This window comes from Lepidochelys olivacea (assembly GCF_965140295.1).
Source record: "Lepidochelys olivacea isolate rLepOli2 genome assembly, chromosome: 24".
Classification (NCBI taxonomy): Eukaryota; Metazoa; Chordata; order Testudines; family Cheloniidae; genus Lepidochelys; species Lepidochelys olivacea.
Genome location: NC_140434.1, coordinates 14714003 through 14741763, shown reverse-complemented (window position 1 = coordinate 14741763; position 27761 = coordinate 14714003). Strand labels below are relative to the sequence as shown.

The 27761-nt window shown below is 51.2% G+C and overlaps 1 protein-coding gene across 1 annotated transcript; it reads left to right on the top strand.

The window, feature by feature from the left end:
* Positions 1-8407: 8407 nt before the first annotated feature.
* Positions 8408-25321, top strand: LOC311512433 (CD276 antigen homolog; the record flags this gene model as incomplete). Its single annotated transcript, XM_084613640.1, has 4 exons — positions 8408-8534; positions 21240-21593; positions 24141-24437; positions 24701-25321. 4 exons carry the CDS (start codon positions 8408-8410, stop codon positions 25081-25083), a joined length of 1161 nt encoding a protein of 386 aa, XP_084469766.1. The 3' UTR covers positions 25084-25321.
* Positions 25322-27761: the final 2440 nt, after the last annotated feature.

Sequence of the window (27761 nt, the reverse complement as noted above, 5' to 3'; positions counted from 1 at the left end):
CTGGGCATGTTTAGCAATCCTGTCCTCCAAACACTTGCAACCCCTCCCAGCTTGGTGTCTGCAGATTTTATAAGCATCCTCTCCACACCATTGACCGAGAGTAACAGACACACGTCCAGTGCAATCCATTTGGCATGTGAGTGTTAGCACGGCCCTGTCTAGAGAGTCAAATGCTTTTTCTAATACCATTTTACCTGTTTTTCCCCTAAAGGGGCAGCAGGTGCTATGCATTAATGGGGATAATGTCAGACCATGTGACCACACTGGTTTGATCCTAGGTCTGTGCAAAAAAAAAAAAATGGTAGAATCAGCCAACCATAAGAAAATCTGTTTTATTTGGCGGGGCTGGATTTCAGGAACTCCTTGTTCAAATGACCCCAGATTTGGGTCACTAACCCTACCCGGTGTCCCCTTGAGGCGTACAAAATTTCAAAGCAATCTGGGCAACCAAATGGATTTCAGAACACTTAGAAGAGTTGACTGCTAAGCACAAAGCTGTTCTCAACCAAGTGAAACTAGCAAACCACAAGGGCCTCAGGCTCCAGGTTGTGGGAATAGCCAAACAAGCGCAGCTATCAGCGGACCAGCTCTACAGGGAAGACGTTAAGAGCATTTCTACAGAACCCAGTGCTCTCCAAGCCAGGTCAGCTCATCTGCTCTTCCCATGCTCCTTGCAGATGGAGATGAGTTACTGATTGGGAGTCCAAGCACAGAGGTGTAATTAATCAGGCAGAGTATATGACCTTTGGGTACCAAAGATTTACCAGAAATTGCATGATAGCCAGGAGAGAATTCCAGCTTGGCTTCCATTAATCCAAAGAGGGTAGGACTGGAATAGCCAAAGACCACAGTCAAGCAGGTCTTGGCATCTGTGTGACATTCTGTTCCTTGAGGGAACACCCTGTACCCCCATGTTCATCCTTATAATATGATTGTGTGGTATCCAATGCAAAGTTTGTCATGTCGGGTGTCTTCAGAAGGCTCATGATGCACTGAGCATTGTTGTTATAGTAATGTTATAGGTTGTAATTTCATGTATATTGTTATGAGGCTGCAAATGTGTCCTCATGGCTTAAAACTCTCCAAAAGCAGAGGAGCAGTTCACATCTCATCAGGGCATGGATGGGACAAACCCAGCCCAGCCTCACAGGAACAAAGGACACTGGCCTAGGCAGCAACAAAGGATCTGTTGGACTCTCCAGTGAGTCACCTCCCTTCCTTTGGTCAGTTGGGGACTGCGATGAGGTAATGCTCACCTGACTCTGAAAAGGGGGAGCAAAGCCAATAGGGAAGAAAGAACATGATAAAAGGCAGAGAGTTTGCCATGCTCTTCCTCCTCCATCTACAGACATCACCACCAAACAACTGAAGCGCTGATCAAAGGGGAGAGCCTGGCTGAAGGGCAACCAGCCAGGCATCTAAGTTTGTAAGGGCATTGAAAGTGTTAAGATCAGCTTAGAATGCATTTTGCTTTTATTTCATTTGACCAAATCTGACTTGTTGTACTTTGACTTATAATCACTTAAAATCTCTTTTGTAGCTAATAAATTTGTTTGTTTTATTCTACCTGAAGCAGTGCATTTGGTTTGAAGCGAGTCAGAGACTCCTCTTGGGATAACAAGCCTGGTACATATCAATTTCTTTGTTAAATTGATGAATTCGTATAAGCTTGCAGCATCCAGCAGGTATAACTGGACACTGCAAGACGGAGGTTCCTAGGATTGTATCTAGGACCGGAGATACTGGCTAGTGTCATTCGTGTGCACAATCCAAGCAGCGGCTGGCCAAAAGTGCCCAGTCACGTAGCTGGGAGCAGCTTACATGCCAGAGGCTGTGTGTGAACAGCCCAGGAGTGGGGGTTCTCAAAGCAGAGCAAGGTAAGGCTGGCTTGCAGTGTCGAGGATTGGAGTGACCTAGCAGATCACCGGTCCAGATAACACCAGAGGAACGTCACAATCTGCGTAAAGGAAGAGCCAGGATCCCTCATGGCCAAATCCCAGGAGTAATCAAGGCCTGGCAGTATCATATGTCAGCCCAGTGCATGCAGTCTTTGTTCCAGAGAAGCCGGGAGTACAACCCGATGGGAGGAGACGATGCCCTCGGACTGACAGGAAAGGTCAGTTCAAATGCTGACCCCCTATATAAAGAATTATAACCCAGATGAATGAAGAAGAGGAAAAAAAATTAAAGAACAAGTGAGTGTGTGACTGACCCCCTCTGGGGAGAGACAAGGGGAGGGAGATGGAATACATAGTAGCAGGTAAAGGTTAAAGGCAATGTGGTCTTGGGGCTAAAACACTGGGCTGGGAGTCAGGAGACATAGGTTTTAGACTCAGCTCTCTTGCGTGACCTTGGACCTTTCCTTCTTAGTTTCTCTTCCTGTCCTTTGTCTATTTTGATTGTAAGTTCTTCTGGATACTGTGTCTGTGCAGCACCAGGCACGACAGGTCCCCGATCTGACCTTCTGGCAAACACAGGCTAGGGACACCATCCCTGCCCATCCTGGCTAATAGCCATTGATGGACCTATCCTCCAGGAACTCATTTAGTTCTTTCCTGAACCCTGTTATGGTCTTGGCCTTCACAACATCCTCTGGCAAGGAGTTCCACAGGTTGACGGTGCATTGTGTGAAGAAATACTTCCTTTTGTTTGTTGTAAACCTGCTCCCTATTAATTTCATTTGGTGGCCCCTAGTTCTTGTGTTATGAGCATGGGCAGCACGTGACTCCTCCATCTGGGGAGGCTGGGTGCACCCGGGCCGTGACTCCGCTCCGAGGCCTACCCCTGCTCAGTCGCCATCTCTGAAAGGCCTTCCAATGCTCCGCCCCTGCCTACCCTCCCCCCCCACCACTGCTCGTGCCTCTTCCCCCAGACACACTCTCCCGCCCCCAGCCAGCTCACCACTCGCATGCGCGCATCTCTTCACCCCCTCCCCCGGCCTCCCTCCCTGCCCGCCCACCGGCTGACCAGCCGGCCGGTTGCTCATTGCCCGCGCACCCCTCTTCACCCCTCCCTCAAGACCCCCATGCCAGTGGAGTGGGGCAGAAAGAGACAGAGGGAAGGTGGGGCCTCGGACAAGCAGGAGCGGGGCCTCGGGGCGGGGCACCCACTCTTTCAGCAGCCGTGGTCTCCAAAGGTGGTGGGCCTGCTGTCTGGGGAGGCTTAGCCTCCCCTGGCCGCTTCTACTCGCCGCCTCTGGTTATGAGGGGTCAATGACACTTCTCTATTTACTTTCTCCACACCAGTCATGATTTTATTTTTATAGACCTGTATCAGATCCCCCCTTAATCGTCTCTTCTCCAAGTTGAACAGTCCCAGTCTTCTTAATCTCCCCTCATACGGCAGCCGTTCCGTACCCTTCATCATTTTTATTGCCCTTTTCTAAAACGTTTCCAATTCCAATAAATCTTTTTTGAGAGGGGGCAACCACATCTGCAGGCAGTGTTCAATATGTGGGCGTACCATGGATTTATTCAGGGGCATTAAGATATTTTCTGTCATCTTATCTCTCCCGTTCCTAATGGTTCCTAGCATTCTGTTCGCTTTTTTGACTGATGCTGCACGTTGAGCTAGGGTTGCCAACTTTCCGATCTCACAAAACTGAACACCATTGCCCCGCCGCTTCCCCACCCCTTTCCTGAGGCCCCACCCCTGCCCACCCCCTGCTCACTCCATCCCCCCTCCCTCCATCGCTCGCTCTCCCCCACCGTCACTGACTCGCTCATTTTCACTGGGCTGAGGCAGAGGGTTGAAGTGTGGGAGGGGTGAGGGCTCAAGTTGGGGGTGCGGGCTTTGGGGTGCGGGCAGGGATGAGGGGTTTGGGGTACAGGAGGGGGCTCAGGACTGGGGCAGGGGGCTGTGGTGCCCGCCCCACGCCAACCGGACTTTTAACGGCCCGGTCAGCAGTACTGAGCAGAGCCACCAGGGTCCCTTTTTGACCACGCGTTGCAGTTGAAAACCGCACACATGGCAACCGTACATTGAGTGGATGTTTTCAGAGAACCGTCCACAATGACGCCAAGATCTCTTTCTTGAGTGGTGACAGCTAATTTAGACCCCATCGTTTTATATGTACAGTTGGGATTGTAACAAGGAGTCCAGTGGCACCTTAAAGACGAACAGATTTATTTGGGCATAAGATTTTGTGGGTAAAAACCCACTTCTTCAGATGCATGGAGTGAACATTACAAATGCAGGCATTTTTATACTGACACATGAAGAGAAGGGAGTTACCTTACAAGTGTAGAACCAGTGTTAACAGGGCCAATTCAATCAGGGTGGATGTAGTCCACTCCCAATAATCGATGAGGAGGTGTCAATTCCAGGAGAGGCAAAGCTGCTTTTGTAGTGAGCCAGTCACTCCCAGTCCCTGTTCAAGCCCAAATTAATGGTGTTAAATTTGCAAATGAATTTTAGTTCTGCCGGTATTAATTTTTAGAATCCTTGCTGTCCCCCACCTTCTGCACTTGACAACATCCCAGTACAGAGAGCGACTGGGATGACTTAACTCCATCGTCCCGTGGCTACCCACCGGCTGAGGGCTATTCCCCACACCCCTTGCCCTGCATTTGTCTGGTTCTGGAACCATTCTAGCCCATTGTCCAAGGGTCTCCTGCCCAGGCCCCATCACCAGGCACACCATGAGATTGGCATTTTGCCCCTGATCTTGCCTAAGGGCACCTGCTTACAGATTTCCAGCTCCCAGCTGCCACCTTGCTTGGGTAGAGACTGGTGTCTCCCTCCCGACCAGAGGCCTTAGCTTTGCCATCCCGCTGCACCTCAGTGTGTCTTCCCTGTTCCCCAACCCACCTGCTGCGCCCGTGGTCACCCCTTCTCCAGAAGCTCCAGCACCAAACGTCTCTGCCCAGCCTTCGCGCAGCAAGAGCCACTCCTCCTTTGGGTAAAAGCTTACGGAGAAACCATCAAAACCTGACAGACATTCCCGTCCATGTGCAACAAGCTGACCAGCACCTGCTTGGCGGTCTTAGGCAGCTTCAAGAGGCCAAAGTCTTTCCAACTCCATTTTGGGGTGGACCCCTCCCCATGAATCTTTTGTCACCTTAAATACAGGCCAGGCCATGCAGGCTCCTTCCCCACCACCGAGCTTTTACCACTCAGCTTCTTCCAGCTGAGCTACCACCTGTAGCACCAGTTGCTTGAATTTACAGCCCCCCAGGAAGGGCGCCACTGACCCACTCCCGGAATATGGGCTACTCTGGTACTTCCAGGAACAGCGTGAGCTTGCCCACTGCCGGCGCGGCCACACCCCCACTGGCGTGAACCTATCCACTGCTGGTGTGACCCTGCTCCCTCATCTGACTAACCCTGCCCACACCAGTATGTCCCCTATCGCCACCTGAATGACCCCTGACCCTGCCAGTGTGGCCCTGCCCCTCATAGGCATGATCCAACTCTCACCTTAATGACCCCACTCCTGCTCCTATTGGCATGACCCCCGTCATAAATATAAAGGGAAGGGTAACCACCTTTCTTTATACAGTTCTATAAAATCCCTCCTGGCCAGAGGCAAAACCCTTTCACCTGTAAAAGATTAAGAAGCTAAGGTAAACTTGCTGGCACCTGACCAAAATGACCAATAAGGGGACAAGATACTTTAAAATCTGGACGGGGGGAAAACAAAGGGTTCGGTCTGTCTGTGGGATGCTTTTGCCAGGAACAGATCAGGAATGCAGCCTTACAACTCCTGTAAAGTTAGTAAGTAATCTAGCTGGAACATACGTTAGATTTCCTTTTGTTTAATGGCTGGTAAAATAAGCTGTGCTGGAGGTAATGTATATTCCTGTTTTTGTGTCTTTTTGTAACTTAAGGTTCTGCCTAGAGGGATTCTTTCTGTTTTGAATCTGATTACCCTGTAAAGTATTTACCATCCTAATTTTACAGAGGTAATTCTTTTACCTTTTCTTTAATTACAATTCTTCTTTTAAGAACCTAATTAAGTTTTCATTGTTCTTAAGATCCAAGGGTTTGGGTCTGTGTTCACCTGTACCAATTGGTGAGGATTATTATCAAGCCTTCCCCAGGAAAGGAAGTGTAGGGCTTGGGGGGAGGGGAGGATATTTTGTGGGAAGACGTCTCCAAGTGGTCTCTTTCCCTGTTCTTTGTTTAAAACGCTTGGTGGTGGCAGCATACGGTTCAAGGCCAAGGCAAAGTTTGTACCTTGGGGAAGTTTTTAACCTAAGCTGGTAAGAATAAGCTTAGGGGGTCTTTCATGCAGGTCCCCACATCTGTACCCTAAAGTTCAGAGTGGGGAAGGAACCTTGACAGCCCCCCATGCCAACATGACCCTGCCCATGCCAACATGACCCCACCCCCCACTGGCATGACCCTACCCCTCACCTGAATAGCTATTGATGGACCTATCCTCCAGGAACTTATCTAGTTCTTTTTTGAACCCAGTTATAGTTTTGGCCTTCACAGCATCCCCACCCCTGGCGACAAGTTCCACAGGTTGACTGTGTGTTGTGTGAACAAATACTTCCTTCTGTTTGTTTTAAACCTGCTGCTCATTAATTTCATTGGGTGACCCCTAGTTCTTGTGCTATGGGAAGGAGTAAATAACACATCCATATTCACTTTCTCCGCACCCGTCATGCTTTGTAGACCTCGATCAGATCCCCCCCTTAGGCGTCTCTTTTCCAGGCTGAACAGTCCTAGTCTCTTGAACCTCTCCTCCTACGGGAGCTGTGCCTTACTTTGAATCTGTGATTTAATTTGTAATGTAATTTGAATCTTTATTAAATAGACTTTTGTTTATTTTTAACCCCGGGTGGATCTGGGGTGCAAACTGTATGGGCCAGAGTGAAGTGATAGCAGGGGGCTGATTCCACCCCTCCGGGGGTGACGAACCAAGGGGAAAAGTCCGACTGGCTGGGAACTCACAGTGGAAGGATTCGGAGACACACCGGACTGGAAGGCCAGTTGAGGTCATCCTACAAGGGGCAGCCAAGCTGTCTGGAGCCAGGGTGAAACCTTTATGCTTGTGGGCGGGGTACTGGTGTCAGGGCTCTGAGCCATGGGAGCAGAGCATTAAGCCACCTAAAGTTCCAAAGCAAGTGGCAAGAAACCCTGTTCCTGGTGTGGGGGAATCCCCTAAACAGTGACCCTGAAGAAGAGCTCTGGGAAGCTCCAAAGCGTGTCCCTGTCACCAGGAAAAGTCGGTTCCATAAAAGCTATTCCCTCAGCCTGCTTGTCTCTCTACGATCCTGGGACCAACACGACGACAGCAGCAAGAGAAATTAGCAGCATCCCAGGTCAAAATATGCATCTGTAGATTCCTAAAATCAAATTCTGATGCGTTCTCCGGCAGCATTTTTCTTCCTCAGCCTGTCTGTCACTTTCTGTTCTTCTGAAGGCCCGACTTCATTTGCGACATCGCGGATGCCACAGTATCAATGCCTGGAACACGCGAACAGCTAAAGTGACTGGACTCAGTTCCTGCATCCGTGGTGTTAAGACGGTTAGTCCTCTGAATTTGCTATTGTTCCAGGCACTTTTGTTTTCGTGGGTGTAATTGTGAAGGAGCAGAGAGACTGCCGTCTGGCACATCAGGGGTTAAAGAAAACCTGTGGGTTCAGCTAGCCCCCCCCCACATCATACCTGCAGCCAATGCCAGGCCTGGAGGAGGAAGAAAAGAAGGGAGCCCCCCTCAGTCAGGGGCTGACTGGCGAAGAGGCAGGAACCCTCTGTTTGCCTGCCGGAAGGCAGGGACTGGCACCCTGCCAGTCACAGGAAATGAGTATGTTTCCCCCCTGCTAAGGGGAACCTACAGCTAAGCTAACTGGACTAATGAGGCCATGCCCCGAACTTATGGACTTGCATAGGGAGCAGCCCAGGAAAGTGTCCTGAATGCCCCCCTCATGGCTGGGAGAAAGATCCAGTCCCGCTACTTAGAGGTGTGAGCAGCTCAGGACCCTGGGCCAGGAACTGAGGGAAAAGGAGGGGTCAGGCCCCCCTCCTTCTGCCAGGTGAGGGTCAGGTGCTGGAGGTTCATCCTGAGATGGAATGGGAAGAGGCGACTCAGGGTCACGTTTCCCCCTCCCCCGCCCCAACCAAGTGGTGACGGGTGACTTGGCTGTGATAAGCCCTGAAAGGGAAACAAAGTCGGGGCAGAGATCCCACTGCCCAGCGACCCCAGAGATCCTGGCCGCAGCCCCGGCTCCAGAACCCCAGGGGAAAGCTCACTGCTGACCGGGCCATTGACTGTCCGGTTGGTGGTGCGGCCGCGCTAGGCAGAGGGGCTGGGTCAGGCATGCCCGGCTCGTAGCCTTAGGGGTGGCCAGGGGCGTCCGCACGCTGCCCTGTTCCCTGCCCGCAGGCGCGGCTCCCATTGGCTGGGTCAGGGCAGGGGCAGAGCTCGCATGACTCCTGAGCGCTCTGCAGACGGCTGATGAGGAGTCGTGGCCCGCCCCTCTCTCCTCATGCTCCTCGCGTGGCTGGGCTTGCGTTCGGGCACCGGCTCCTGCGGCGAACCACGGGCAATCTGTCGCCCCATCGCCGGCACCCAGGAGTTCGAGGTACGTGTATCCCCCTCTCTGAGTGCTGGAATGGGGCTTCACCCCCATCACTGCACCCCCCCCGTCCCCTTGCACCCCCATCCCTCCCTGTCCACCCACCGCATTCCCATCCCTCCCCGTCCCATCCTGTCCTGCCTCCCCACCTACCCATCCCAGCCCTGTACCCCTTACAGCGGTCTCCCACCCATCCTCTCCACCTCCCAGAGCCACCACCCCCATGTCCCTCACCCCCCACAGCTCTGCACCCCATTCACCTCCATACACTGCTGCACTCCCAATATGTCCATATACAGCCTGTGCCCCCCACATCCTCATGCACCTGTAGCCTTCTGCCTCACCCTGCATCCCCATCCATCGCACATACCCTCCTCTTTCCTTCATTGCCCCCTCTCACCCCCACCCTGCTTTCATCCTTGGCCTCTTTCCCTCCCCATCCTCTCTCCTCTCCTCTCCCCCCTCCCCGCCATTTTTTCCCCTCCAACCCGCCCTCCTCCCTTCCCGGCTGGGTGATTTAGGCAGCCCATGGAAAAGTGTCTGTGAAAAGTGTCTCTGTGCAGACAAGTGTGTGCATGCATGCATTGTATGTGTGTAAGAGACTGTGTGTCTTTGTGTAGGGAGGTGTGCGTATTGCTGCATGTGTGTATACCTGTGTGAATAAAACTTGCAGCCTAACTCTTTGACTGTTATTCCTTTTGCCGGCTTGTGCACAAAAAAATTGACATAAAATGTGTGTATTAATTTCTTAACAAGTGTTTAAAAGAGGTTACTCTAAAAGAAATGTATTATTTTTTTAAAAGTGAATGTTGTTGACTAGTAATTGCAGAAGAGCCAATGCATCATACCTTTCTCCCCACCTTTGTCGAGCTACATTATAAACTCTTTGTTGCAGACTCTCTCTATTTACGTGTGTGTCCAGCACCTACCACCCTAGAGCCCTGATCTTAGCTGGGGTCTCTAGGCACGAAACAACAATTGTAATATTAAATACTGTAATGTGGAAGTATATGTGTTAGTCCATACTAGATGTGTACCCATGAATACACGTGTGTATCTGCATGTAGGTGTGGGAGTCAGTTTCTACAGATTTATTTATATAGGTATCTGGACAGGTGTGCATTTCTGTGTCTGTGCTCTGTGGATTTGTATTTGGGCTTCAGGAGTGGGCCTTTAATCGACCCATTGCAGCTGCGATACTGTGTGGTCCTCATTCCACACACAAAATTATGATAACTTGAGTGAACAAAACACATGGAGCCGGTTATGAAAAATGGGAAGAGAGGCGGGAAAGAATCATGAAAAACTTCGTGAAATTTCCTTTTTTTTAAATTGCCCTTTTTGACTATTTCGTGGCCAGGTCTAGCATCCTGTAACAAATAAAACCTGAACTTGGCATAATACATCTGTCAAAACAACAAATGACTGTTTGGGTCTTGCAGTACAAATGAGCATGTGAGAGAGGGTGGGGGCGAGCAAGGGATGCAGGGTCTGGGGGGCCTCGGGGATGGGGCGGGGCAGTGAGTGGGGCAAGGGTGTTCTGTTTTCTGGAATTAGATCCAGAGATCCACGATCAGTGGCTCTCAAACTTTTTTACCAGTGACCCCTTTCACATAGCAAACCTCTGAGTATGACCCCTCCCCCCCCTTATGAATTAAAAACCTTTTTTTATATATTTAACACCATTATAAATGCTGGAGGCAAAGCAGGGTTTGGGGTGGAGGTTGACAGCTCATAACCCCCACCCATGTAATAACCTCAGGACCCCCTGAGGGGTCCCGACCCCCAGTTTGAGAACCCCTGCCCTAGATCCAGAGAGCCTGATGCTGGGACCCGGGCTTGTATGGAGGGTCCTGCCTGCAGCCTCCTTCCTTCAGGGGCTGCTGCGAACCGCAGCTGCGGGCAACCCTCCAGCTTCCTCCCCCGCCCTCTTCCCCCACCTCCCTGCGGGGCCCAGCGGCCCCTAGTGGCGGCCAGCAGCTCTGCAGCCCATTTCTGTGGAGGAAAAGGAAATTCTGTGCAAAAAACGTTAATTGCTGCGTGCGCAGTGATACAAAATTCCCCCAGGTTAGCCGGTGCCTTGTACCATCCTCACTGCCAGAGACAGGATACCAGGCTAGATGGACCTTTTGGTCTGAGCCAGCGTGGCTGGGGCGGGGGATATTCCCCATGCTGCAGCCTCCCCCATCTCACCCTCTGCACCCTATGTGATGCTGGCAGATGAGGCGAGCCCCAGGGCCCGCTGAATGCTTACAGATGCATGGCTGGAAGCTAGGCCGATTCACTTGGGTATTAGTATGGATCTAAGTGATTGTGAGATGTATAAGAGTAGTTAGTGTTTTAAACATCATGAAAACGAATGGGGTGTGACATGCCTTGCTTTTACTTATCTGTACCCCGTTATAATGTAACCGCAAACATTTACATGGGGTACATCCCTGTAACTAAATAACCCACCCAACCAGAAAGATGCCTTGTGGAATGGGTTGCCAACTTTCTAATGGCTGACAACTGGATTCCTGAGGCCCCGCCCCCTACTCTGCCTCTTCTCTGAGGCCCCGCCCCTCACTCCGCCTCTTCCCCGGGCCCTGCCCCCTACTCCACCTCTTCCCCCAAGACCCTACCCCACTTGCTCCTTTCCCCACCCCTTTCCTCATCTCTGGGTAGTCTCCACCTCCCTCCCCACCAGCTGGCCTGCCTAGCTGCTGCAGCCTGAAAAGGAACCTGTCTGCAGGTAGAAGACAGCCCCTGTTGAGCAGGGCCTGCTACGCGTTAATGACCTGGCACCTCCCCCTGCCCTGCAGTCACCGGATGTTCAGTGTTTGGTCAGGTTTCAGAGTAGCAGCCGTGTTAGTCTGTATGCGCAAAAAGAAAAGGAGTACTTGTGGCACCTTAGAGACTAACCAATTTATTTGAGCGTGAGCTTTCGTCAGTACATCTGACCGGACGCTGCCAGGTCCCCTTTTTGACCGGACGTTCCAGTCGAAAACCAGACACCTGGCAACCTTATGGAAATTAAGCACTGTAACAGAGAAGGGCTAATTTCAAAGCAAGTGGGTGCTGTGTGTGATGATCGGAGGTCAAAGCCTCTAGATGCGTTCCTGTCGCTCCATCCTCAAGGGAAGAGCCCACATGGGTGGTGACACTGTCAGCTTGTTTTCCTTGTATGGATTCAGGGAAAGATTCTGCATCTCTGGACTGTTTGGATTCTAATGACGCAATAACCGAACGAGAAGACGGAAATCCCCATGGTTATTCTGGGCAGTCCTGAGAGACTTCTGTGTGACTAGCAGTTTACTACCTCTCTGCTACCATTGGGAATTACAGACTGTCTCACTTCTCCATATATTGAACCTGCTTTAACCTCTCAGCAACTCCCCTTTCTTTTCTTAGCTAATAAGCCTTTCGTTAGTTTACGCTAGAATTGGCTACAGGTGTTGTCTTTGGGAGAAGATCTAAGCCAGGGGATTTCAACCTTTTTACATTTGTTGACCCCTAAAAAATTCTGAATGGTGGTGTGGCCCCCTTTGGAAATCTTAGACCCTGTCTGCGGCTCCCCCGGGATCCACGGACTGCTCTAGAAGAAAAGGAGGACTTGTGGCACCTTAGAGACTAACCAATTTATTTGAGCATGAGCTTTCGTGAGCTACAGCTCACTTCATCGGATGCATACTGTGGAAACTGCAGAAGACATTATATACACAGAGACCATGAAACAATACCTCCTCCCACCCCACTCTCCTGCTGGTAATAGCTTATCTAAAGTGATCATAAAGTTGGGCCATTTCCAGCACAAATCCAGGTTTTCTCACCCCCCCACCCCCCTCCAAAAACCACACATACAAACTCACTCTCCTGCTGGTAATAGCCCATCCAAAGTGACCACTCTCCCTACAATGTGCATGATAATCAAGGTGAGCCATTTCCAGCACAAATCCAGGTTTTCTCACCCCCCCACACACACACAAACTCACTCTCCTGCTGGCAATAGCTCATCCAAACTGACCACTCTCCTTACAATGTGCATGATAATCAGGGTGGGCCATTTCCAGCATAAATCCAAGTTTAACCAGAACGCCGGGGGGGGGTGGTAGAAAAAAACAAGGGGACATAGGCTACCTTGCATAATGACTTAGCCACTCCCAGTCTCTATTTAAGCCTAAATTAATAGTATCCAATTTGCAAATGAATTCCAATTCAGCAGTTTCTCGCTGGAGTCTGGATTTGAAGTTTTTTTGTTGTAAGATAGCGACCTTCATGTCTGTGATTGCGTGACCAGAGAGATTGAAGTGTTCTCCGACTGGTTTATGAATGTTATAATTCTTGACATCTGATTTGTGTCCATTTATTCTTTTACGTAGAGATTGTCCAGTTTGACCAATGTACATGGAAGAGGGGCATTGCTGGCACATGATGGCATATATCACACTGGTGGATGTGCAGGTGAACGAGCCTCTGATAATGTGGCTGATGTTATTAGGCCCTTTGATGGTGTCCCCTAAATAGATATGTGGGCACGGTTGGCAACGGGCTTTGTTGCAAGGATAGGTTCCTGGGTTAGTGGTTCTGTTGTGTGGTATGTGGTTGTTGGTGAGTATTTGCTTCAGGTTGGGGGGCTGTCTGTAGGCAAGGACTGGCCTGTCTCCCAAGATTTGTGAGAGTGTTGGGTCATCCTTCAGGATAGGTTGTAGATCCTTAATAATGCGTTGGAGGGGTTTTAGTTGGGGGCTGAAGGTGACGGCTAGTGGCATTCTGTTATTTTCTTTGTTAGGCCTGTCCTGTAGTAGGTGACTTCTGGGAACTCTTCTGGCTCTATCAATCTGTTTCTTCACTTCCGCAGGTGGGTATTGTAGTTGTAAGAATGCTTGATAGAGATCTTGTAGGTGTTTGTCTCTGTCTGAGGGGTTGGAGCAAATGCGGTTGTATCACAGAGCTTGGCTGTAGACGATGGATCGTGTGGTGTGGTCAGGGTGAAAGCTGGAGGCATGTAGGTAGGAATAGCGGTCAGTAGGTTTCCGGTATAGGGTGGTGTTTATGTGACCATTGTTTATTAGCACTGTAGTGTCCAGGAAGTGGATCTCTTGTGTGGACTGGACCAGGCTGAGGTTGGTGGTGGGATGGAAATTGTTGAAATCATGGTGGAATTCCTCAAGGGCTTCTTTTCCATGGGTCCAGATGATGAAGATGTCATCAATATAGCGCAAGTAGAGTAGGGGCGTTAGGGGACGAGAGCTGAGGAAGCGTTGTTCTAAATCAGCCATAAAAATGTTGGCATACTGTGGGGCCATGCGGGTACCCATAGCAGTGCCGCTGACATGGCATCTGAGGAAGTGAGCTGTAGCTCACGAAAGCTTATGCTCTAATAAATTGGTTAGTCTCTAAGGTGCCACAAGTCCTCCTTTTCTTTTTGCTGACATGGCTGTTACTCTGAGGACTGCTCTAGGGTACCATTGGATTTAGGGTGAGTGACTGGTCTCTTGGGACTAGGAGCAACCTGGATGTGGTGGTATTTTTGGTGTCGGTCACCACTGATCACTAAATCCAACTTGCCTGGGGGAGAGACGGACTGGAGAGCCCTGGGGAATTGCCTGGGACTCTGCGGTGAGACTGGTGCCGTAATCCAGGTGTTCGCGTTTGTTCCAGGCTGGGTGAAATCTAATTATAAACCACGCCACCCGTTTGGGGTCTTTGCCCTGTGTTCTGACAGTCTGGAATCTGCCCTGAGGCGGGCGGCAATGACACCCTCATCCTGTCACCTGCTTCACCCGCGCCCCCTCTGTCATCCCCTAGGAGCCCCTTTTGTCTGGCCCTCCCTGGCCCAGCCGCATGGCTCCTGGCAGTGGCAGGATCAGCCCCAGGAGCGGCAGGCTGTGAGTGCTGAATCCAGCTGGGAGGAGAGATGGGGGAGGGGAGAGGGAAGTACTGGGGGGGAAGGGGGATGGGGACAGGAGCTGAGGAGGGGTGTGGGAGAGACAGGATGAGAGAGGAGGGGGAGTGAGGGGTAGGAGGGGGAGAAGAGGGCTGGGAGGGGAGCACAATGAGTCATGGAGCAGGGAGAGGATGAACTATTTCATTGGGGGCGTCTCACTTGCAGGACAGTTGAAGTGACACTGAAGCCTAGTGATATTTGCTGAGCTCCTGGAGTCAGGGGAGCGGCTCGGCGCCCACCCGGCTGCAGAGGAAAGCGAGAAGTCAAGGCCCAGAAACGAGCAAGCCAACAAAGTTCCCCTGAGCTCGCTGGCCCACACCAAACTCTTCCCCCCCCAACCTCCTGGGGACTGTTCCCCACCACCGGCCTCCGCGTGTTGCACCAGTGGGGACGGGGCCAGGTCTGGGCAGCAACCTGGGGTATTTTGGTGCGTTTCAGTTTCATGACAGCGTGAAAAGGAACCTGAAACCCACCAGAGACGGGGGCGGGGGAGGGTTGTTCAACCCGGCGCGGTTGCGACGCTTCTCTCCAGGGTCACGTTCTCGGAGCTGGCACTTAAAAATGCCTCCACCCTCCCCCAAAACCCCAGCACTCGAGGTAATTCTCCCACATTTCGGCTAGGACGTTCGCCCTTTGGCTCTGCCTGCCAGCTCGTGGCTCCCCGCCCCGGACGGGCCCTCCTCCAGTCCATCCCCAGGACCTTTGCCTCCGAGCCACAGATCCCCCCCTTCCCATTGAGCCTAATGTAGATCAGAGCCACCCCCACCCACAAGTGGGCTGACCTCCTTTCCCCACAGCCCCACGCCTTACTTTGCTCCACGGTGCCCGGGCAACCGTGAAGATGGTTTCCCGTGGTTCCAGTCTAGCCTTTTCCAGCGCACCTGGCCAGGGATTGGTGGGAGGGACAGAGGGGTGCCTGGCCCATATGGGGAGAGTGGTGTCACCCAGCCCTCTCCTCCACCGCTGACTCCCCCATCCCATCCTGGGCTCCCTCTCATTCCCCTTTTCCTAAACTAACCCCACTGGCAACAACAGCGGCTCCTGCGATGGCACCTACCAGGTTGGTCCAAATGGGGGCTGGAGCCGTTGACCGCGGAAGGCGGGTGGACCCTGTGGGGCTCAGGACTCTGCTGTCCTGGATTTGCTCCATGCTTGTCAAATGATTTGCAGGGCTCTAAGCAGGGTCTGAATGAGCTCCCCGACATCTAGTGATGAGCTGGGGCCAAAACCTTGAGGACCAGGCCTTGTTTGCACAGACACGCCCACTCTGCCACAAATCACACTAGTATTGAGGGCAGCGGTGATGAAATGTTGTTATCCCGGTTGTGTGCCCAAAGGGGTGGCAGAACTGTGCTTCGCACGCCCTGATCGAGGGCTTTCACCCTCGACGAACATGCACTGGCTAAGGCTGTGGGCTCTGCCTAAGTGGCATGGACATTTTTTGATCCTCCCTTTCTGCACTGTTTAAAGACAGAGTTGATTAGACTCGGCTGAGAGTCTTGGGGTTTGTGGCGGGTGATGGCTAGAGCTGAAATCACTGATAACCGGGGCGAAGCATTAAGCCTTATACCCAGGGCTGGTTTTAGGGGTGGGTAGGTTGGGTGACTGCCCAGGGGTGCCCCTCCTTGTTCTGCTGCCATCTGCAGCCCCCCTCCCCCCCCGGCCAAGCTGCTCCCAGGAGCTTCTTGTCTGCTGTGCAGAGGGTTGTGGGGGCTGATTTCAGGCTGTTCTCTCCACCCCTGCCTATGTACCCTGTCTCTGCTGAGCTGGGGTGCGGAACAGGAGTCTGTGCTTGGTACTTATTACTTGGTACTTCCTGTTGAAATGCACAATGTACATGTATTCTCTGGAATTTTATTCTTTCAAACTTCGTTAAGGATTGCAGTGCTGTTATTTTCGGGTTTTGACTGGTCTGTGCATTTCATAATTATATTTCCCCCTAATGCTGAAATTTAATTCTTTGAGTAGCGAGTTCTAAAATGCCTAACCTGTCCTGGCTGGCGTAATTATCATTATTACTGTTATTCCCATATTGTGTTTTGTCATTCCTTATTTAAAACAGTACAATCAAATAATAGTATCCTTCTAGAATGTAACTTTGCTAAGGTGAATACAAGCTAGTGCCAGTTTAAAAAACATTTGCTAAAAACATAACTTTAGATACTGGGCAGATGAAGGTCACTTGTTTTCAAATTGTATTTTTAGTTATATCTGTAAAATAACACGTGGATGGAAAATCAGTGAAATTCCCGGTATGGTACTATGATTGTGATCGGGAAACATAAATGCCAGAATAATTAGAAAAATAAATTCCCGTTTTTAATAAACCCTTAATCATGTATGTTAAAATTAAGTATGTTTTAGTGGAGTGAAAAACAATTGACTAAGATAATGGTAGTAACACAGAGTGTGTCTGTTAGAGAAAGTAAACAGATTTTAATCAGATGTATTTATTTGTATTTATCTCTGCTAAAGATAGTGTATAAAGCAGCGATTCTCAAATGCGACCACAATGGCTGCATGTGGCCACCAGGGGCTTTTCTTGTGGTCACAGCGTCCTGGGGGGCAAAGCAGCCACCCCTCCCCTTCCCTGTTGCTCCTGGATGCGCCATCTTGATGTTGGCCGCTGGGGCTGCCAGCAGGGGTTGGGCCCTGCCGTTGCCCCCCTCTGGAGACACCTGGAGCACAACACTGGAGGAGAAGGCAGACTGTGAATTTCCTGCTTTCCCGGGGGTGGTGGGGCTTGGGCTTCAGCCCTGGGATTGTGGGGTGGCAGGCTCTGGCCACAGGGCTTTGGGCTATGGCCCCGGCGCTTCAAGCTTCTTCCGGGGGTCCCATCCCCCGGGCTTCAGGCTCTGGCTCCCTGCTGCCTCCCCCACCTCTCATCGCCCCTGGTCCCTGCTGCCTAACCATCGACCTCCCCATCCAGGGCTTAATTTGTCCCCAGGCTTCCCAAGGCTGAGTTAGTCTGCTGTGAAAAGTGATACCTGTATGTTTGTTAATATCACTTTTCACAGCAGGAAACTTCCTAGCTAGCAATAATTAAATTACAATGATTTTGATGTGCATATGTATTTGTTTTTCCCAAAGTTAATTATTTTAGGGGAAATTATCAGAGCGACCACCAGCCGCACTCTGAGGCCACCAAAAAGTTTGTCATGAGACCCTCTGGTACAAAGTATCAAACGTGTGTTTCTGATATCAGTGTTAAAGCACCAGAACTGATATCTCAAGGTTTGGGATTGGGAATATTTTGCTGTATTATCTCCTGATTGTTCTAAATTTAAATAGAAACTTTAAACGAGGCTTTAATTGGCGTTTGTATATATTTTTGTCTTTCTCTATATAACAATTAGATACAGAGCTCCTGTCAGCTAATTCCTAAGTTGTTATCTGCAAAAGCCCCTAGAGTCTTCAGGTGCCTAAGTAGTCCCTGGAATCATGGTTAAAGTTTCCTTCCACTCCCAAAAATCTGAAATGGAGCCCTGGTGAGCCAGGCCAGAGGGCTGCAGGAGGGCCGTGGGCTCTGGCAAAACACAGCCCCCACGTGACAGCATGAAGCCTTGAGCCACATGCCGAGCACCAGGCATCACAAGCCACAGCAGCAGTGCAGACGTAAGGGTGGCAATACACCACATGCCAGGCCCCCCTTACATCTGCGCTGCTGCTGGCCGCGGCGGCTTCAGAGCTGGGCGCCTGGCCAGCACCCACGGGTATCAGGCCGCACTGCCTGTGCTTAACTTGTGCCAGGGCTGAGCTCTGGCATCTCTTTCAATAAAAAATTAAGCACTGGGAGTAGGCAGTGGGGCCCAGAGGTGATGGGGGAATGGGGAGCCCATGGGAGCCAGGGAAGGGTAATGGGGGGGGCGCCAAAATACAAGTTCACCCAGGGCACCATTTTCCCTAAGGCCGACCTTGCTTACCCCTGCTGCGGTACAATATTCCTGTGGAAGAATCTGCCCTAGCCATGAGGTTTCCCCACTAGCCACTGAAATCCCAGAGAGCCGGGGGGAGCCTCAAGGCACCGAGCGGCAGAGAGGCAGGTGGCGGCAGAGACTGATGGAGCAGGGCCATCTCCGGCACGGCAGACGGCAGCACAGTGGTGACAGCAAAGGAGGCGCTGCTCCACGTTCCCCTCCGGTGGGAGATGAACTCACGTGAACGCACCTCTGACCTTGTCTGACCTGGTCTTCGCGGACCCAGGGCAGCAGCGGTGAGTGGGGTGCGGTTGGGGGGAAGTGGGAGCCGGGTGTTAAAGGGGCATTTGTCCACCAGACTTTCACGCTGCGCGGTGAGAAATTGAGGCCAAGGACGCTGTACTCGGAGGCAGGGGTTTTTGCTGAGCACTGGTTCAGGCTGTCGGGAATCTGGGGCTGGTGTGTATTTCCCCAGATTACTGGTTGGGGGCTCGAGCCGGCTCTGCGCTGGGTTGTTAAGAGGGACCCCTGGATATGGAACCCAACCCTTGTTGCTGCCGACTCCACCTGGCAGCGGGGTTCAGTTACCACAGGATACGCTGTGGTCACAGGCCGTTTAACCCCCCATCCATTGAGGGGTCTGACAGCTCCACGGTGAGAAGCAGCAGGTCCCTCAGAGGCTGCCTGTGCGGATGGGTCAAGGACTAAAGCAAACTGCAGGTGATTCTGTATTTGTTTCGCCTTCCACCCTGGTTACCGGAAATTGGTTACACAGGCTTAGAAGCAGCAGAGGTTTCAGTAAATTTGTCCCGAGGCCAGATCCTCGTGACAGAGATGGGCTGATGGAAACTCCTCGGTCACATGCAGGCATGATGCAATGTTTGGGGACATCTGCAAACCCCTGTGCTTCCCCCAAAGCAATGGGCTGCCGGGAATTCCCTTAGCTCAGCGATTTAAAAACCCAACAAGGAGCGACTGATATTCAGAGCAGGCTTCAGGAGGCCACACTGCCTGTGCCAGACCCCCATTTCCTGACTGCGACTCTCTCTGGGCTCTCTGTCTGCCAGGATCCAGCTGGGCTGCACTGGTGAGTACGTCAGTGACTTGGTTTGCTTGTCCCAGACAGCATCCGCCTGTCTCCACGGTTGGGACAGGATCTGCCCCGTGGCTGAGCGGCGACATCTGATCCAGGCATGGACTGTCTTGACCTCTGATCATGGCCGGGGAGCGGTTGTGGTCCAGCAAGAGGCAGAGGGAGGGGAATGGGGTGTGGAGGTGGGACAGTGGGCTCAGGAGGGTGCTGATATGCTCTGAATGGGGCTGGCTGAGCCAGTACATCCATTAGGAGGTGTCAAAGGGGACCAGCCTTTGCTCGTTGCTGACCTGGGGCCAGGATGAAGTCACTGGTTTGAGTTGGATCCTGCTTGGGAGCTGGGAGATTGGAGGATGGGGGGCGAAACTGTGAAATCAACTTCGTAAGGCGTTGTGGGGGGTCACTTTGCCAATCAGTGTCTGCGCTTCTCTTGCAGGGCAAATCTGAGTCTCTACAGCGTGTAATGTGCCCCGGCCTTTGTTCCCCAATTTTCCTGTTCCTTGTGGGGGGGGCTCATTGGGGTGAGTATCTCACTTGCTAGCCCCTGCTGTCCTGTTCTGCCCTATTTACAAACCACGGGGAGTTTCCCAAGCTCTCTTGTAGCTCCTGAGCTCGGCTTCGGGGCAGACGCTTTAGTGCCCAACAGTGGGGGAAGTGGTGTTATTGAACACTAACAGGAAACTGAGTTGATATTCGTTCAGCTCTCTGAAACAATTTTGATTAAGAAACCTCCTCTTAATCACACCCTGCCCATTTGGTGCCAGAGGGTCATGACTTGATGGTGATATTGAGCGTTTCACGAAAAGCCCAGCTCTTGCTGACTCTCAATTACAGAGGAATTATTTGGTTAAAAACTAAGATTTCCGACCCCACGTTTGTGGAGAAAAGCTTGGAAACCCAAGCAGGCCGGGATGTGGATTTTTGTTGCCAAGAAAAACGTCAGTAGAAAAGTTTGGGGTTTTGCTGAAATTTTTCCTCAGAATTTTTGGGGTGTTTTCATTGAAAACCCTGAAAACTAGAAAACTGAAAATATTTTTGCTTGTGACTGAAATTTGGGGGATTTTGGCTGCCCAAAACCGTTCAACCATTGGGGACTGGGGGGGACATGTGTTCATTTAAACCTCAGAAGCCATTTTTTGTTTGAAAACAACATTTCAGACCAAACTTACAACCCGCTCTAGTGCAAACCCGACCTGGGTGCAACCCGCAGGCTCAGAAGGCCAATGAGCAGAACAGCAAGTGTATTATTAGTTACAATTGCCTGATTTCTAAGCTGAGCTCATGATTTTTGGGGGCCTGAATCTTGAGGGTTTGGGGCAGGTGATATGGAACTCACTGGGCCCCCCAGTGTTCAAACTTCTCCCCAGCCTTTCTGTTTCGGTGTCAGTCATGTCCATGCTAGAGGAGAGAGCATCATGGAGATCCTTTTCTCGTCCCTCTACCAATCTGCCCCATTGCCATATAGGGGGATGGCAGGAGATCAAGCTCTGGAGCCTGTCGAGCCTTCGGCCTCTGCTGCTAAGCAAAGGGCCAGTTGGGAGGGTGGTTTCCTTGGCGTGGACATGTGAGCCACTAACTGACCTAATGGCTGACATGTGAAAGGCTCCATGTCCTGGTCCCTTGAGCATGTCAGCCCATGTCCCCTTTCATCTCTTCCTGCCCCTAAGCTCCCACCCCGTTTGGCGCTAACCCCCTGGGGTTACAGAGGTTCCAGGCAGGGGGAGGCTGGGCAGTGGCCGGGATCTCTGTCCCTGACTCTGTTTCCCTTTCAGGGCTCATCACAGCCGAGTCGCCCATCACTGCTCAGTTCGGGAGGGACGTCACCCTGAGCTGCCTCTTCCAGTCCCAGCCTGGGATGAACCTCCAGCACCTGACCCTCACCTGGCAGAAGGAGTGGGCGGGGACAGAGGACCTGGTGGTTCATAGTCACTATTACGGGAAGGACCAGCTGGTGAAACAGGACGAGGCTTATAGGAACCGGACCTGGCTGGATCCAGAGGGGCTGGCCCGGGGGAACGCGTCCCTGACGCTGAGGGGCGTCCGCACGCAGGATGAGGGTGTCTATCACTGCCACGTCACCTCGGAGCGGGGGACAACTTCGGAGACGAGGCAGGTTACAGTGATGGGTATGTCTCGTTCAACCTGAAGTTTCTCCTAAGGCTCCGTTGCCCTTCGATATCTGACGGGCTGAGGGAGGCTGCACTGGAAGCTGGTTTATTCAGAGATAATCTCCCACCTAACACCTGCAGCATCTTAGCATCGAAATGTGGGGCTGGAAGGGACCTCGAGAGGTCTGCTGTCAGGAACAGAGATTCTAAGATCTCCGACCTACAGCTGATTCCCCAAAGCAGGAGGGTTTGCAGCCCTCGACCATGACTCTGGATGCTTTGCTCCATAGCAATGTCCAATCATTTCTTCAGTCTTTCGGTGCTCCTGGCCTGAGTGATATCCATGGCAAGGAGTTCCATGGGTTAGGCATGTACTGTGGTCGGAGAAATATTGCCTACAATCAGCCTTTACTGTTCTGTCAAACTCCATTTAGGGGTCTGGGGCTCAAAGCAATGTGCCACAGGGCTGAAGGATGGCAGAGATTGGTACTTATCCACAGATTCGGAATTGTGTCCTTCTAGGCTGGCCACCGGCATTCCAGACTCTACAGTTCAGACTGGGACAGGGTGGGTAGAACTAGAGGCAGAAATTGGGGTTCTGTCTCTTAAGCAAGGTAAGCCGTCATGGGATAAGAGGGAAGGTTCTCTGATGGATTGGTAACTGGTTAAAAGACAAGTATCAGAGGGTAGCCGTGTTAGTCTGTATCTACAAAAACAACAAGGAGTCTGGTGGCACCTTAAAGACTAACAGATTTATTTGGGCATAAGCTTTCGTGGGTAAAAAAACCCCACTTCTTCAGATGCATGGAATCTGAAGAAGTGGGTTTTTTACCCACGAAAGCTTATGCCCAAATAAATCTGTTAGTCTTTAAGGTGTCACCAGACTCCTTGTTGGTTTTTTTTGGTTAAAAGACAGGAAACAAAGGTAGGAATAAATGGTCAGTTCTCAGAATGGAGAGAAGTAAATAGTGGTGTCCCCCAGGGGGCTGTACTGGGCCCAGTCCTATTTAACATTTTCATAAACGATCTGGGAAAAGGGGTAAACAGTGAAGAGACAAAATTTGCAGATGATAGAAAACTACTCAAGTTAAGTCGAAAGCAGACTGCGAAGAGTTACAAAGGGATCTCACAAAACTGGGTGACTGGGCAACAAAATGGCAGATGAAATTCAGTGTTGATAAATTCAAAGTAATGCATACTGGAAAACATAATCCCAACCATACATGTAAAATGATGGCGTCTAACTTAGCTGTTACCACTCAAGAGAGAGATCTTGGAGTCATGGTGGATAGTTCTCTGAAAACATCCACTCACTGTGCAGCAGCAGTTAAAAAAGCGAAGAGAATGTTTGGAATTATTAGGAAAGGGATAGATAATAGGACAGAAAATATCATGTTGCCTCTACATAAATCCATGGTACGCCCACAGCTTGAATACTGCGTGCAGTTCTGGTGGCACCATCTCAAAAAAGATCTATTGGAACTGGAAAAGGTTCAGAAAAGGGCAACAAAAATGATTAGCGGTATGGAAGGGCTGCCGTATGAAGAGAGATTAATAAGATTGGGATTGTTCAGTTTGGAAAAGAGACGACTAAGGGGGGATCTGATTGAGGTCTATAAACTCATGACGGATGTGGAGAAAGTCAATAAGGAGCTGTTATTTACTCCTTCCCATAACACAAGAACTAGGGGTCACCCAATTAAATTAATAGGCAGCAGGTTTATAATGTAGGGAAGTATTTCCTCACACAACGCACAGTCAATCGGTAGAACCCATTGCCAGGGGATATGATGAAGGCCAAGACTATAACAGGGTTCAGAAAAGAACAAGATAAGTTCCTGGAGGATGGGTCCATCAATGGCTATTAGCCAGGATGGGCAGGGATGGTGTCCCTGGCCTCTGTCGCCCATTCCCAGCTTCTGGCAAACAGGGGATGGATCACTTGATGATTCCCTGTTCTGTTCATTCCCACTGGGGCACCTGGCATTGGCCACTGTCGGAAGACAGGATACTGGGCTAGATGGACCTTTGGTCTGACCCAACCTGGCCATTCTTATGTTCTTAAATATCAGCGGGAGGAAAATGAAGCTAATGTTGGAAACATGACTGAAAGCCCAAGGACAAGATTCTCAGCTGAGATATCCAGCATGATTCCAATGGCACAATTGCCGATTGACACCAGCTGGGAATCTGGCCCAAAACACCTTCTGCAGAAGGAAACCAGTATTCCTGTAAATGGTAACTGGCTCTGGCTGGTAAGACCAAGGTGGGGAGAGTGTTCATGTGTGGGGTGGACCCTGTGGCCATCCCAAGTGGATCTGATCTCAGACAAACTATAGACGATGTCCCTCCTCAAAGCTGGCTCAAACACCAAACTTCATGGTTTAACCTCAAACTGCACAGTTTAACCTCTTGTGCTGTGTTGCTGGGCAGCTGTTACCTGGCTGTTACACCCCAGAGGCGGCTGCATCTCTGCACTGGGGAAGCAATTCCTGTGTTTGGAGCCTGTCAAGCAACTGGAGGTGAAAAACTCCAGAGACATGGGAAGTGTTTTTTTCCTTTCAGTACCCTACAGTGAACCTCATCTGACCCTTGACCCCTCGTTTCGGCTGGGTCACACTCTTTTGACCTTCAGCTCAGGGGGCGGGTACCCCCGGGCAAGTGTGGTGTGGAGGAACGGGATGGGAACCAACCTGACAGAGCTCAGCAGTTCTACAGAGTCCATGGATGCCCAGGGCCTTTACACCCTGCGCAGCGAGCTGGTCGTGCCCGTGGGGCAGAGCACCAACCTCACTGTGTTCCTGGTGACAGCACATGGATGGGAGACCCCCGTGCAGCACGTCACAGTGGCAGAAGGACCCGGTGAGTGGGGGAAATGGGGTGGGAGTTGTCCAGCCGGTGCAGGGTTCTGCCCCACAGCGTGACGCGGGGAGGGGATTAGTGGCTGAGCACAGTTATTTAACCCATTGTCGCTCCCCAGTGGCAGAGCGGGGTATTGCTGCTCAGCAGCCCCGAGTTTGGGCTTCACTGTTTTGGCCCAGGTGGGAGGGCAACACACTGAGCCTGGGGAGCTCGCTCCGGCTCTCAGGCCCTGTTCACAGGAAGCTCTGGGCTCTCTCTTGCAGGGCAGAGATGCAGCCATGTCTGGCTGCTGGTGGCGTGTCTGGGTGCCATGACCCTGTCTGTGATAGTGGCTGCAGGGATCTTTCGCCCTCCCAGCCGTGGGACTTGTGGATGCTGCTCAGAGAGTCGCTTCACCGGGACAAGGGATGTGGAGGATCCTTCACCCCAGGGCCAGCTGGGCCCTGGCACCTGCCCAGCCATGGGTACACCCACCACTGCCCTCGGGGCTGATCTTCTGGCGGCTCCCTCTGGCCTCCCTTCATGCCAAGACTCTGTAGCTGGAAGCCAGGGGTCTCTAGACCCAACAGCTGCACTTTATAGCAAGGACAGCGCAGTTCTATGTTCAGCACAGAGCCGCTGCACCAGGGCTTGCTTTTGTCCCTGACCCCTGTGACGGGAGAGCTCCCTGCCAGGCGGGGACTGACCCATGTCACTACAACAGGGCTCATACACTGCGGCCCCCACAGGGAAACCTAACCCCACCCATGCAGGGCAGCTCTTTGTCCCCCTCTAATCACTGCCCCACATCAAAGCGTTTAGTGAGACCCCTGCGGGGCTCGTGCCAAAGGCTCAAAGGTATTTAAAGAGCCCCAGAGGAAGGTCCTCTGAGGGCAGCCAGTCCACCCCCCATGCGGAGGTGGGACCAAGTAACCCTAGAGCTGCCCTGACAGGGGTTTGTCCAGCCTGGGCTTAGAAACCTCCAGTGGCAGGGATCCCACGACCTCCCTTGGACACAGAGTCCAGAGCTGAACTCCCTTGGGAGCTAGCAAGTGGTTCCTGATCTCTACCCTCACTCTCCCTGGCTGCAGGTTAAGCCCAGTGCTGCTTCTCCTGCCTCCAGTGGAAATGGAGAACAATTTATCACTGGGGGCAGGAGGGAGACCAAGGGATTGGGGCGGGTAGGAGGTGGACTGGGGAGTATAAATTAGTAAGGATGGGATGGAGAGCAATAGGACGGCAGCTCCCCCACCCCAGGCTTAGCGGAAGGACATGACTCCCAAACTGCCCCCGAGCTGTCCCCAGAAACCCTGTGTGTGTTCGGTTCCTGGCTGGAGCACCCCCAACCCTCCTGCACGGGGCGCTGGCAGCCTCCCCTGGTGACCCTGAGGGCAGATTTGACTATTTATTTATGGTGATTTAAAATCTCATAGAATCATAGAATATCTGGGTTGGAAGGGACCTCAGGAGGTCATCTAGTCCAACCTCCTGCTCAAAGCAGGACCGATCCCCAATTAAATTATCCCAGCCAGGGCTTTGTCAAGCCTGACATTAAAAACTTCTAAGGAAGGAGATTCCACCACCTCCCTAGGTAATGCATTCCAGTGTTTCACCACCCTCCTAGTGAAAAAGTTTTTCCTAATATCCAACCTAAATCTCCCCCACTGCAACTTGAGACCATTACTCCTTGTTCTGTCATCTGCTACCACTGAGAACAGTCTAGAGCCATCCTCTTTGGAACCCCCTTTCAGAAAGCTGAAAGCAGCTATCAAATCCCCCCTCATTCTTCTCTTCGTAGACCAAACATCCCCAGTTCCTTCAGCCTCTCCTCATAAGTCATGTGTTCCAGTCCCCTAATCATTTTTGTTGCCCTCCGCTGGACTCTTTCCAATTTTTCCACCTCCTTCTTGTACTGTGGGGCCCAAAACTGGACACAGTACTCCAGATGAGGTCTCACCAGTGTCGAATAGAGGGGAACGATCACATCCCTCGATCTGCTGGCAATACCCCTACTTATACATCCCAAAATGCCATTGGCCTTCTTGGCAACAACGGCACACTGTTGACTCACATCCAACTTCTCGTCCACTGTAACCCCTTGGTCCTTTTCTGCAGAACTGCTGCCAAACCATTCGGTCCCTAGTCTGTAGCGGTGCATGGGATTCTTCCATCCTAAGTGCAGGACTCTGCACTTGTCCTTGTTGAACCTCATCAGATTTCTTTTGGCCCAGTCCTCCAATTTGTCTAGGTCCCTCTGTATCCTATCCCTACCCTCCAGCGTATCTACCTCTCCTCCCAGTTTAGTGTCATCTGCAAACTTGCTGAGGGTGCAATCCACACCATCCTCCAGATCATTTATGAAGATATTGAACAAAACCAGCCCCAGGACCGACCCTTGGGGCACTCCACTTGATACCGGCTGCCAACTAGACATGGAGCCATTGATCACTACCCGTTGAGCCCGACAATCTAGCCAGCTTTCTATCCACCTTATAGTCCATTCATCCAGCCCATACTTCTTTAACTTGCTGGCAAGAATACTGTGGGAGACCGTGTGAAAAGCTTTGCTAAAGTCAAGGAACAACACGTCCACTGCTTTCCCTTCATCCACAGAGTCAGTTATCTCGTCATAGAAGGCAATTAGATTAGTCAGGCATGACTTGCCCTTGGTGAATCCATGCTGACTGTTCCTGATCACTTTCCTCTCCTCTAAGTGCTTCAGAATTGATTCCTTGAGGACCATGATTTTGAAGCCCATCTCTTGATTTCCAGGACCTGCCTCGTGGGTTTCAGGGGCAGGGGATTGGCTGGGGTGGGAGGCAGGAGCTCACAGGATTTGGGGACAGTCAGGAAGTTATTGCACATAATGTGCAGCTATTGGTGTCACTTATTTATTTCTGCTGGTAGACAGAGCGATTTTCTTCAAAAGAAACAAGACTTTCAAAAAATGTATATTTTTAAACTAAATCTATTGGGTATTCTTTAAAAGAAACAAAGAGAAATGTATTTGTAACCTGCGGCCTTATTGACATAAACTGTAACCGTATAGATCATTGTTGCAACCATGTTATATATTTGCAGCCAATATTGTACAAAGGTTTTTGTATGAGGTGTCTATGAAGAGGTTGTAGTTTGCTGGTTATAATTATGCCAGCTGTATGTGTGTGTCATTTGGGTAGTTGAAGTTATGAATATTAGCTATGTATTTGTATATCAATGTGTTTTGATTCTAAGTAGCTTCAGTGAAGCATTTGGTCAGCTTCTTGAGAAGGGACTATTCTCAGTAAGTGCCCAATCAAGAAACACTTAACTGACAATGGACTTTGGGAGATGCCAATCCACATC